This window comes from Rhinoraja longicauda, chromosome 5, assembly GCF_053455715.1.
Source record: "Rhinoraja longicauda isolate Sanriku21f chromosome 5, sRhiLon1.1, whole genome shotgun sequence".
NCBI lineage: Eukaryota > Metazoa > Chordata > Chondrichthyes > Rajiformes > Arhynchobatidae > Rhinoraja > Rhinoraja longicauda.
In genome coordinates, this window is record NC_135957.1 from 45,535,780 (window position 1) to 45,549,320 (window position 13,541).

Genomic DNA, 13,541 nt, shown 5'->3' on the forward strand with positions numbered 1-13,541 from the left:
AAGGGTCTTGTGGACAGATGAGACGAAGATTAACTTATATCAGAGTGATGGCAAGAGCAAAGTATGGAGGAGAGAAGGAACTGCCCAAGATCCAAAGCATACCACCTCATCTGTGAAACACGGTGGTGGGGGTGTTAATGCCTGGGCATGTATGGCTGCTGAAAGTACTGGCCCACTTATCTTCATTGACGATACAACTGCTGATGGTAGTAGCATAATGAATTCTGAAGTGTAGACACATTCTATCTGCTCAAGTTCAAACAAATGCCTCAAAACTCATTGGCCGGTGGTTCATTCTACAGCAAGACAATGATACCAAACATACTGCTAAAGCAACAAAGGAGTTTTTCAAAGCATAAAAAAGAAGAATTCTTGAATGCCCAAGTCAATCACCCGATCTGAACCCAATCAAGCTTGCCTTTTATATGCTGAAGAGAAATCAGAAGGGGACTCGCCCCCAAAACAAACATAAGCTAAAGATGGCTGCAATACAGGCCTGGCAGAGCATCACCAGAAAAGATACCCAGCAACTGGTGATGTCCATGAATGACAGACTTCAAACAGTCACTGCATGCAAAGGATATGCACCAAAATACTAAAAATGACTACTTTCATTTCCATGACATTGCTGTGTCCCAAACATTATGGTGCCCTGAAATGAGGGGACTATATATAAAACACTGCTGTAATTTCTACATGGTGAAACCAAAATGTATAAAAATGGCCTTTATTAAAATCTGACAATGTTCACTTTAACCACGTGATTTTTTCTATTACAAATCTCAAATTGTAGGGTACAAAGGCAAATATATGATGGGTCTTTGTCCCAAACATTATGGAGGGCACTGTAGATCATGTAGCAATTTGGCCAAATAAACACCAATTGCCATTTAGGTATGACAAATTATGAGGTACTGCATTTTGGGAGGTCAAATGCAAGAGCAATGAATACTGTAACTGATAGGACCCTTGGATGCATTGACATTCAGAAGGATCTTTGTGTGCCAGTCCACACATAGCTCTTAAAAAATATATAGATAGAAGGCAGCATATGAGAGCTTGCCTTCATTGGTTGGGGCATTGATTATCAAAGTCAGGAAATCTTATTGCAGTTGTACAGAACTTTAGTTGGGCTACATTTGGAGAATTGTGCCAGTTCTGGTTGCCAAACTACAGGAAGGATGTGGAAGCTTTGCAGAGGGTGCTGAAGATGTTCATTGAGAGATTGCCAGGTTTGGAATGCATGAGCTACAAGGAGAGCTTGAATAAACTTGGATTGCTTTCTCTAGAGCAGGGGTGTCAAACTAATTTTCACCCCGGGCCACATCAGCATTATGGTTGTTCTCAAAGGGCCGGTTGTAACTGTAAGACTGTATAAATGTAACTAATCCTTAACATATTGTTAAATAACTGTCTGCATTTGATTATTATTTATTGAAATGAACAAATATTGTACATGCATCAACATAAATGTAAAAATATATGTAAGCACATTGACAAATTGGGCCCATTCCTCGTAGGGTTTCCATTGCGACCTGGGAAAATCGCGTTTTTCCTTTAAAATAAATTGTCTCTTAAAAAAAATTAAATGAATCTCAATGGGGGGGGGGGGGAGAGGAGGGGAGGTGGAGAGGTGGGTGAGGAAGGGAAAGGGGAGAGGGAGCCTCTGACACCGTCCTGCCAGCGGCCAACTTCTTTCTCCTTCACTGTGGTGCCATGCTCCTCCAGGGGAGGGGGAGCGCAATTAAAGGCGATACAGGGAAGGGGAGAGGGTGTGACCGAGGAGCCTTTGACCCAAAGCCTCTCCTGTATTGGTGTAGCATCCTCAACCCCCTACTCAATCCTCCTTATCCCCCCTCTCCCTACCCCCCACTCTCCCATCTTCCCTGACCCCCACTGTCCCCTTTCTCCCCAACCCCCACTCTCTTATCCCCCACCAACACCCCCTCCTCCTACCCCACCCCTGCTGTCCCCTTCCCCCCACCCCTCCTCCCCACCCGCACTCTTCCCTCCTCCCCACCCCACCCTCCTGCCCAGTAGCACTCTCCTCCACCCCCCACTCTCTCCTCCCCCACACCCCCATTCTCTCCTCCCCAGCCCCACTCTCTCTCCCCAGCCCCTCTCTCCTCCACCCCGCCTCCCCACTCTCTCCTCACCCCCTCCCACCCTCCCCTCCACCCACTTGCCCCACCTGCATTCTCACCGTCCCCCTCCCCCAACCCCCACTGTCCCCCACCACCACCCCCTTTCCCCCCACACTCCCTCTCTCCTCCCCCCACCCTCCCCCTCCTTCCACTCTCACTGTCCCCTTCCCCATCACCCACCTTTCCCTCCCTCCCCCACTCTCCCCTTTTAGACAATAGACAATAGGTGCAGGAGTAGGCCATTCAGCCCTTCGAGCCAGCACCGCCATTCAATGCGATCATGGCTGATCACTCTCCATCAGTACCCAGTTCCTGCCTTCTGCCCATACCCCCTCACTCCGCTATCCTTAAGAGCTCTATCCAGCTCTCTCTTGAAAGCATCCAACGAACTGGCCTCCACTGCCTTCTGAGGCAGAGAATTCCACACCTTCACCACTCTCTGACTGAAAAAGTTCTTCCTCATCTCCGTTCTAAATGGCCTACCTCTTATTCTTAAACTGTGGCCCCTTGTTCTGGACTCCCCCAACATTGGGAACATGTTTCCTGTCTCTAATGTGTCCAATCCCCTAATTAGCTTATATGTTTCAATAAGATCCCCCCTCATCCTTCTAAATTCCAGTGTATACAAGCCCAATCGCTCCAGCCTTTCAACATACGACAGTCCCGCCATTCCGGGAATTAACCTAGTGAGCCTACGCTGCACGCCCTCCATAGCAAGGTGCGGTCTCACCAGGGCCCGGTACAACTGTAGAAGGACCTCTTTGCTCCTATACTCAACTCCTCTTGTTATGAAGGCCAACATTCCATTGGCTTTCTTCACTGCCTGCTGTACCTGCATGCTTCCTTTCATTGACTGATGCACTTGGACACCCAGATCTCGTTGAACTCCCCCTCCTCCTAACGACACCATTCAGATAATAATCTGCCTTTCTATTCTTACTTCCAAAGTGAATAACCTCACACTTATCTACATTAAACTGCATCTGCCATGTATCCGCCCACTCACACAACCTGTCCAAGTCACCCTGCAGCCTTATTGCATCTTCCTCACAATTCACACTACCCCCCAGCTTAGTATCATCTACAAATTTGCTAATGGTACTTTTAATCCCTTCGTCTATGTCATTAATGTATATCGTAAATAGCTGGGGTCCCAGCACCGAACCTTGCGGTACCCCACTGGTCACTGCCTGCCATTCCGAAAGGGACCCATTTATCCCCACCCTTTGCTTTCTGTCTGTCAACCAATTTTCTATCCATGTCAGTACCCTACCCCCAATACCATGTGCCCTAATTTTGCCCACTAATCTTCTATGTGGGACCTTGTCGAAGGCTTTCTGAAAGTCGAGGTACACCACATCCACTGACTCTCCCCTGTCAATTTTCCTAGTTACATCCTCAAAAAATTCCAGATTTGTCAAGCATGATTTCCCCTTCGTAAATCCATGCTGACTCGGAATGATCCTGTTACCGCTATCCAAATGCTCAGCAATTTCGTCTTTTATAATTGACTCCAGCATCTTCCCCACCACTGATGTCAGACTAACTTGTCTATAATTACCCGTTTTCTCTCTCCCTCCTTTCTTAAAAAGTGGGATAACATTTGCTATCCTCCAATCCACAGGAACTGATCCTGAATCTATAGAACATTGAAAAATGATCTCCAATGCTTCCACTATTTCTAGAGCCACCTCCTTAAGTACCCTGGGATGCAGACCATCAGGCCCTGGGGATTTATCAGCCTTCAGTCCCATCAGTCTACCCAAAACCATTTCCTGCCTTCAGTCCCCCTTCCCTCCCACCCCCACTCTCTCTTCCCCCCACCACCCCCCCTCCCCCACACCCTCCCTCCTCTCCTCCCCCTTTCACTCTCACTGTCCCCTTCCCCCACCCACCTTCTTCCCCTTTGCTTCCCCCCACTCTTCCCTGACCCCCACTGTCCCCCTTCCCCCCACCGTCCCCCTTCCCCCCACCCCCACTCTCTCTTCCCCCCCCCCACCACCCCCCTCCACGTCCCACTCTCCCTCCCACCCCCCTCTTCCCTGACCCCCAGTTCCCCTTCCCCCACCCCCACTCTCTCTTCCCCCAACCACCCCCGCTGTCCCCCTCTCCCCCCACTCTCTCCTCAAACAACTCTCACTCTCTCCCCCCCCCCCATAATCCCATTCTCTCCTCCCCCCACTCCTTCCCTCCCCCCACTCGGCCCCACGTCCACTCCCCTCCCCTCCGTGGAGCCGTTGGCGGCGAAAGGCACTTACCGAGCGTGCATGGAGGAGGGAGCCCCGGACTACTGGAGTCGGGCAGCGGAGGTGGGACTACTCGAGGCGGGCGGGGCCGGTCTAGGAGCGTCGGGAGGGGAGAGACGCGGGGGGAGAGAGGCGCTGCGGGAGGCGCACAGTCTGAAGTCGCGACGGGCCGTCGGTGGTAGCGGCCCTCGTCGACGCCGCCATCGGTGGAAGGGGAGACTCGAGGACGCTGTGCATGGGTTGAAGGGACGGAAGGGAAGGATGAGGACCATCAGTCTGACCATCTCCCTCCTGCTCGGGTGTGTCCCCCGGGTGTGGGAGAGCGGGGAGGGGAGGCTGTAAAATACTTATTGGCAAAGACAGAGCTAGGCCACAAGTTCTAAATTGGGTCAAGGCCTATTTTGATTGCATTAGGCAGGAACTTGCAAGAGTTGATTTGAGGGTGTCCCTCAACAGGCAGAACTTTGCCAATTGATTTGTAGGCAAAGAGATGTCCCAAAGTAGGATGCTTTTAAAAATGTAAAGGAGAGTTCAAGGTATGCATGCATGAGTGAAGGGCACGACAGATGGGTCCAAGGAATCCTGGAGAAGAGAAATTGAGGCCCTGGAAAAGGAAGTAGGCATGGTCAGTAATAGGCAGCTGAAATTAAGTGCATTCTTGGAGGAGCATAGGGGATTAAGGAAATCAGGAGGGCAAATAGGGGGCATGAAATAGTTCTGGCAGATCACCAAGGAGAATCCAAACAGTTTTAAAAGTAAATTAAGGGAAAAAGAGCAACTAGACACAACAGGGCCCCTCAGAAACCCACGTGGTTATTCCATGTGTGGAGCAGCAGGAGATGGACAAGGTCCTCAGTGAAGATTTCCCCTTGATTTCATCCCATTGGAGGTAGTGAAAATGTCGGGTTATGTTTTGTATGCAACGATTGATTGGGATGAAAGGAAAGGACTGGGGGGACTTTGTCCCTGTTGCAATTAGGAGGAGGAGCAAGGGCGGAGCTGCAGGGTACCAATGGAAACACGTGTGAGGACCTCATCTATGATGGAAGAGGGGAACCCCCATTCCCTAGAGAATGAGGACATCTCGGATGGATTCCAGTGTACTATTACCTGATTAATGAAAGCTAATAACCCATGCACATTCTTCAATGCCTTACCAACCTCTGCCATCTTCAGGTATTCTGGAACTTGTACATCAAGGTCTCTTTGTTACTCAACTTTCCCTGGGGCCCAACCATTCACTATGTGTGTTCAACTTTTATTTGTCCTCCAAAAGTGTATCATCTGGCACTTATCAAGATTAAATACTATCTCATTCCTCTGTCAATTTTTGCCAAGTGTTCAATATTTTTTTCTAACCTTAAACTATCCTCACTGTCAACAAAAATATTTATGCCATTTACAAATTACTAATAATACCTCCGACACTTCTATCCAAGTCATTAATGGATACGATGAAGGGGATCAGCACCAATCCTGTTGAACACCACTGGTTATCGATGACAAAAGCAGCACTCTGCCATCTGCCACTTCTTGCTAAGCCAGTTTTGGATCCAGTTAGAACATGAGCTTTATATTTTGGATTACAGTCAAAAGTCTTACTGAAGTAATGTGAACTGCGCTCAACAACTTATTTTGTTACCAAAGATAGACACAAAATCCTGGAGTAACTCAGCGGGTCAGGCAGCATCTCCGGAAAAATGGATAGATGACGTTTTCAGTTGGGACTCTTTAGACATGTAACATTTTGTTATCTCCTTTGTAAAGTACACTGAAATTAGTTGCTCAAGCTTAGTCCCAGGACTGAGAAGCAAATGCTTTAGGGTGTGCTGAAAATTATTTTAACAACAGGGCAGCATCTTCACGGTGAATGGCTGAACCCTAAGGAATGCTGTGGAGCAGAGGGATCTTTGAGTGCAGATGCAAAGTTCCTTCAAAGTGGCATCACAAGTAGAGGGTGTCAAGAAGGCTTTCAGTACATTGGGCTTCATCATTCAAGGTATTGAATATAGACGTTGGGATGTTATGATACAGTTGCACAAGACTTTGGTGAAACTGCAACTGGAATATTGTGTTATGTTTAGGTCACCCTGCTATAGGAATGGTTTTGTTAGGCTGGAAAGAGTGCAGTGAAGTTACAAGGATGTTGCCAGGACTTGAAGGCCTGAGTTACAGGGAGAGGTTGGGCAGGCTAGGACTTTATTCCCTGGTGCACAGGAGGATGAGGGGGTGATGTACTGATGTGTATGATTAGCCAGAGTAGGGGCATCAAGAATCGGAGGACATAGGTTTAAGGTGAGAGGGGAAATATTTATTAGGAATCCGAGGGACAACTTTTTCACACAAAGGATGGTGGATATAAGGAACAGGCTGCCAGAGGAGTATTTGAGGCAGATACTGTAACATTTAAAATACATTTAATAATATAATAATAAATAATTATTATAATTTCAAAGACGTTTGTTCAGTTGCATGGACAGGGAAGGTTTAAAGGGATATGGACCAAACAGGCAGCTGGAACGAGTGTAGATGGGGCATCTTGGTCAGCATGGGCACGTTGGTCCAAAGGGTCTATTTCCGTGTTGTATGAATCTATGACTGTATAAACAGCATTTAAGTGGCAAGAAAATTGACTCTGAATTCATAATTGCGGTAACAACAATACTGACAGGAACTTCAGATAGCACAATTAAATGTAAATCTGGAAGTTGCTATCACTGATGCCATTGCCTTCGGGTGGCTGTGATGATCATTAGAAATGACTGATTTATTGAAACTAACAATTTTGTTTATTGTTCTTATGAAACTAAAATATATTGCAATAGCATATAGAACATAAAGAGTACAGCATAGGTACAAATCCATCGATCAATTTGGTTTGCAGCAAACCATGATGCCAATCTAACTAGTCATATGTATCTGCACCTGGTCTGTATTCCTTTTTTCCCCTTCCCGGCAAAATGCCTTTCAGATATTGCAATCGTTTTTGATTATATCACCTCCCATGCCAGCACTTTCAGGTGCTTGTCACTCAATGTAAAAAAAAAAGTCTCACAAAACTACTTTAAACTTTCCCCCTCTCACCTAAAAATTATGCCCGCTAGTAGCCCTCTAGCCACCCTGAGAAACAGACTCTTGACTACCCTATTTAAGCCTCTAATAATTTTATAAACTTCTATCAGGTCGTCCCTCAGTCTTCGCTCTAGAGCACAGGTGTCAAACACAAGGCCCGCGGGCCGAATGCGGCCCACCACATCATTTTATGTGGCCCGGGAGAGCTTAATTGTCATTGGTCGTATATATTTTAAGTTACAGACATTTTTAACTTTCAAACTTTCATTTCTAAACACATTTTTTCCAAGTGCTGTGCGTCTGACGTCACCACGCACGGCACGGCCGCTCCTCACTCGCACACACAAGATGGACGCCGTTAGCGGAGAAACACATGAAGACTATGGAACTTGGGACAGTTGTTGGTGATGTCTTGATGCCAATTGAGATGCTGGACTCCCTAAGACATTTTAGGATAGATAAATGTCACAAGTCTGATCAGAACCATCCATGGACAATGTTGGAAGCTTGAGAAGAAATTACAGGTGCCCCGCTGACATATATTGTGTCATTAGACAAAAGAGAGGTGCCAAGAGACTGGAGGGTTGCTAATGTTGTGCCTCTATTTAAGAAGAGCTGTAAAGAAAATACAGTAGGGAAGTTACTGGAAGATTCTGAGGGATAAAATAAACATGCATTTAGATAGACATGGGCTGATTGGAGATCATGTGCATGTGGGAAATGGAGCCTCACAAATGTAATTGTGTTTTTGAAGAAGTAATTAATGAGGTTGATGAGGGCAGGAGTGTAAATGCAATGTTTATGATTTTCAGCAAGACCTTTACTAAAGTTTTGCATGGTAGGTTGCTCTGGAAGATTACATTGCATGGATCTACTATGGAGAGCTAACTAACTGAACTTGGAATTGACTTTATGGTAGGAAACAAGTTTGCAGAAGACACCAAAGTAGGTAAAGAAGATGGTTATCAAAAATTGCAGCAGGATCTCGAACAGCTGAACAAGTAGGCAGAGAAATGACTAATGGGGTTTAATTCAGATAAGTGTAAGGTGTTGCAAGGTCCATGTTGAACCAGGGCAAGACCTTCAGTGAACAGTACGGCCTTGGGGCGTGTTGTAGAGCAGATGGATCTAGTACAAGTACATAGTTCCCTTAAAGTGGCCTTAAAGGTAAATACAGTGGTCAAGAAGGCTTTTGGCTTTCAACAATCAGGGAATTTGTAGACAATTTGCAACATTGTTAGTTGTACAAAATGTTGAAGTCGCATTGAGTATTGTGTTCATTTTTGGTCTCTCTGCTATAGCAAAGATGTAATTAAGCTGAAAAGAGTGCAGAGATTTACATCACAATTAGGGCCTGAGCTATAGGGAGAGGATCGACACACTGGGACTTTATTCCTTGAAGCACAGAAGGTTGATCTTATAGAGGAATACAAAATGATGATGGGAATGGATTGGGTGAATGCAGTATTTCCCCACCCACCCACCCCACAGTCGGAGGAATCAAGAACCATAGGTATAAGGTGAGAGGGGGAAGATTTAATAAGTTCCTGAGGGGCAACTTTTTCACACAAGGGTAGGTAGGTAATAGGTATCTAGATCGAGCTGCCAGAGGATGTAGTTGTTGCAGGAACAATAACATTTAAACATTTGGACAGGTTCATAAATATGAAAGATTCAGAGTGAAATATGCCAAACAAGTATAAATGGGAGAATAACTTAAATTGGGGATCTTGGTCGACATGGGCAGGTTGGGCCAGAGGGCCTGTTTCCGCATTGCATGCCCATGATTCTATTAATATTGTAAATATAATAAAACAGCAGCTATACATTTCTAAGATACAGATCCGCCCTCAACTAGCAGTTTCGATATTTTTTATTCAAAATCGATTGACACCACAGAACAATTTACAATTTAAAAATTTAAAACTCCTATTAAGCTAAACAGTGATCTTAAATGTAATGCATGGAAAACTTTAACACCTAACCTAACCTGCCCTGGGTACAGACAGTACAGGGCATATCTGCAGCACATTTCTGTCCTCCACGTTGCTCAAGTTAATGCTCGTGGATGAAGTATTACTCTCGGTGTACTTACCCACTTCGCCAGAGACGTCGGCACTTGCGCCGAAAAGCCTGCCTTCAAAAGAAGAGCCGTCTTCCAAATAAAGCCGAGCCATTTCCTCAACTGCAACTTTGCCTGGCATCCTTTGCCGTGCAGCGTGCAACTTAACTTCTCCCTGCGCCGGTGTCTACCGCTTGCGCTGGGCCCGCCACGTGAGTCCCACAAATGCAATCCCGCGCCTGCCCGGGACAAAGGAGCGCTCTCAGCTGCCGTCAATCAGAGCCGCCGCTCTACAAAACCGCTTATTCTAGCGCAATGATCGCCAGCAACCTCCAAAATTTACTGTGCAAAGACTACTCCTTCCCATCCACAGCAAACGACAGTCCAACACTACAGCCGCAGCCGGCTACCCACGGCTACTGAACGAAGGAAATGACGTGCCCCTCATTGCTTCAATGGGTGAATTCGAGGCATGCCAGAACAACGAGTTAAACAGAGTGTAGTGCTATTTACGTACAGGTAACGGTCTTCGGGGACTTTGAAGGATGAATCTAATATTTCTGATATTTTAATTTGTCGAGGATGCTGAGGCAACGTTTAGCAGTAATATGCACTATGACTATTCTTGATTACAATATTCAAGACATCAGAAGAAATCGCAAGGTTTGGCAGGGAGTGAGAAACTTGAGTGCATCCCCCAGTTTGGAGATCTGCATGCAAAACTCCAAATGCGGCCTAACCAAAGTCTTATAGAGCTGCATCATAACTTCCTGACTCTTATATTCAATGCCATTAACAATGAAGGCAAGTACACCACATGCCCTCTTTACCACCCTATCTGCTTGTACTGCTACCTTTAGTGAGCAATGAACTTGGACTCCAAGATCCAACTGCACGCCAGTGCTGTTAAGTGTCTTGCCATTAACTGTCTGTCCTGCTAACTCTTGTGTCACCTATCACTTTTGCTCTGCCTTGATTTCACCCTACCCCGCTGTGCCTCAGAGCCAGGCCATGACACAGACCTTGCTGCTGCTGCTGCTGTCCCCTGAATGGGACATCCCACAAGCTGAGCATTCCATGGCACGAGTTCCACCCCTGCTACATAAGTTGCACTCTAAAACAGACAGAAAGTGACAGACCAAACGTCATCCTGAAATCACCCTTGCTGAAGCCTCTTGAGCCAAAGCCTCAATGCCCCACTCTTACTCTGTTCACTCTCACTATTGCCGCTCTCACTATGGCTGCTTCCCCAGGCTCAGCAGTAGCAAGGGCAGCATTTTGTGCAAATTGACAGGGGAGAGCCGGTGGATGTAGTGTACCTCGACTTTCAGAAAGCCTTCGACAAGGTCCCACATAGGAGATTGGTGGGCAAAATTAGAGCGCATGGTATTGGAGGTAGGGTACTGACATGGATAGAAAGTTGGTTGACAGACAGAAAGCAAAGAGTGGGGATAAATGGGTCCCTTTCAGAATGGCAGGCAGACTAGTGGGGTACCGCAAGGCTCTGTGTTGGGACCGCAGCTATTTACAATATACATCAATGACTTGGATGAAGGGATTAAAAGTACCATTAGCAAATTTGCCGATGATACAAAGCTAGGTGGCAGTGTGAACTGTGAGGAAGATGCTATGAGGTTGCAGGGTGACTTGGACAGGTTGTGTGAGTGGGCGGATGCATGGCAGATGCAGTTTAATGTGGATAAGTGTGAGGTTATCCACTTTGGTGGTAAGAATAGGAAGGCAGATTATTATTTGAATGGTGTCAAGTTAGGAAAAGGGGACGTACAACGTGATCTGGGTGTCTTAGTGCATCAGTCACTGAAAGGAAGCATGCAGGTACAGCAGGCAGTGAAGAAAGCCAATGGAATGTTGGCATTCATAACAAGAGGAGTTGAGTATAGGAGCAAAGAGGTCCTTCTGCAGTTGTACAGGGCCCTAGTGAGACCGCACCTGGGGTACTGTGTGCAGTTTTAGTCTCCAAATTTGAGGAAGGATATTCTTGCTATTGAGGGTGTGCAGCGTAGATTTACTAGGTTAATTCCCGGAATGGCGGGACTGTCGTATGTTGAAAGACTGGAGCGACTCGGTTTGTATACACTGGAATTTAGAAGGATGAGAGGGGATCTTATCGAAACGTATAAGATTATTAAGGGGTTGGACATGTTAGAGGCAGGAAACATGTTCCCAATGTTGGGGGAGTCCAGAACCAGGGGCCACAGTTTAAGAATAAGGGGTAGGCCATTTGAACAGAGATGAGGAAAAACTTTTTTAGTCAGAGAGTTGTGAATCTGTGGAATTCTCTGCCTCAGAGGGCAGTGGAGGCCAATTCTCTGAATACATTCAAGAGAGAGCTAGATAGAGCTCTTAAGGATAGCGGAGTCAGGGGGTATGAGGAGAAAGCAGGAACGGGGTACTGATTGAGAATGATCAGCCATGATCACATTGAATGGCGGTGCTGGCTCGAAGGGCCGAATAGCATACTCCTGCACCTATTGTCTATTGTCTATTGTCTATTTAATTTCCACACTGTGTCACTCTATGACTCTGTGACTCTAAAGAGCTTTTGGATGAATACATTGGTAGGAGCAAATACCCTCACCGACACAACTTGATTGTGTTTTTTGAGAAGGTGATTGGTGAGGGTAGAGTGACGGATGTTGGCTGAATGTATTTTAGTAAGGCATTTGATGATCCGCGCTGTATATATATGATATGATATGATATATGATAGGCCTTCATGATAGGCTGTTCCAAAAAATTAAAATGCAAAGTGACTTGGTAGTTTTGACTTAGTTTGGCTTACTCACAGAAGACTGAAGGTAGTGGTGGAAGTGTGTTATTCTGGTTGGAAGTCTGTGACCAGTGAAGTTCTTCAAGGATCTGTGCTGGGATTGTTGTTGTTTGTGATATACACAAACAACTTGGATGTAAATATAGATTGATTGGTTGGTTAGTAAATTTGGAGACGACACCAAAACTAGTGAGTTGTGGACATGAGGAAAGTTGTCAAAGGATACAGCAGAGTATTGAGTATAGAAGTTGGGTGGGTTATATTGAATTATATAAGATGTTGGTGAGGCCACATTTAGAGTATTGTGTACGGTTTTGCTCACCAAGTTACAGGAAAGATGCTGTCAAGCTGGAAAGAGTGCAGAGAAGATTTACAAGGATGTTGCTAGGACTTGAGACCACATTTGAAGTACTGTTGCACAAGCAGAATATGAGGTGCTATTCCTCGAGTTTGCGTGTGGCCTCACTCTGACATTGGAGGAGGTCCAAGACAGAAAGGTCAGTATGGGAATAGGAAGGGAAGTCAAAATGGTTAGCATCCGGGCGATCCAGTAGGCCTTGGCGGACCGAGTGACAGTGTTTGGCAAAACGGTCTACACTTGGTCTTGCCTATGCTCAGGAGGCCACATTAGGAACACCGGATGTAGTAGATGAGATTACAGGAGAAGCAACTGAATTTTGGTCTCATCTGAAAGTACTGCTGGGGTCCCTAGATGGAGGTGAGAGAGGAGAAATAGGGACAGATGCTACATCTCCTCCAGTTACAAGGGAAAAGTACCTGGGAAGGGGGTGGTTTGAGTAGGAAGGGATGAGTAAACCAAGGTGATGCGGAGGGAGCGGTCTCTGCGGAAGGAAAGTGATAGGTAGATCCTGGTGAGCGGGGAGATAACAAGATGAGGAGAAAATATGTGAAATATGAAGTGTTCCTCCAGTTTGTGTATGGTCTCAGAACAGAAGGTTCTGTCCTGTCCTCAGGACAGAAAGGCCAGTATGGAAATGGGAAATGGAATTAAAATGGCTACCAACCAGGAGATCTTGCAGACCAAGTGCAACTGTTCTCCAGCAGGCCTTGGCATATGTTAAACAGCTTCTCAGAAATAAAAGAAACTTTGCAGGGTAGTGTGAATTGTGAGGAAGATGCAATAAGGCTGCAGGGTGACTTGGACAGGTTGTGTGAGTGGGCGAATACATGGCAGATGCAGTTTAATGTAGATAAGTGTGAGGTTA

At 46.1% G+C, this 13,541-nt stretch overlaps 1 protein-coding gene across 2 annotated transcripts in view; it reads right to left on the reverse strand.

Moving 5' to 3' along the window:
* cad (carbamoyl-phosphate synthetase 2, aspartate transcarbamylase, and dihydroorotase) overlaps nt 1–9,928 on the reverse strand; it is a 92,291-nt gene extending 82,363 nt beyond the window's left edge. For both annotated transcript variants that reach the window (XM_078399427.1, XM_078399426.1), the window contains exon 1: nt 9,558–9,928. In XM_078399427.1, the coding sequence (XP_078255553.1) occupies nt 9,558–9,666 (109 nt within the window). In that variant the 5' untranslated portion in view covers nt 9,667–9,928. The remainder of the gene's footprint in view (nt 1–9,557) is intronic.
* Between the last annotated feature and the right edge of the window lie 3,613 nt (nt 9,929–13,541).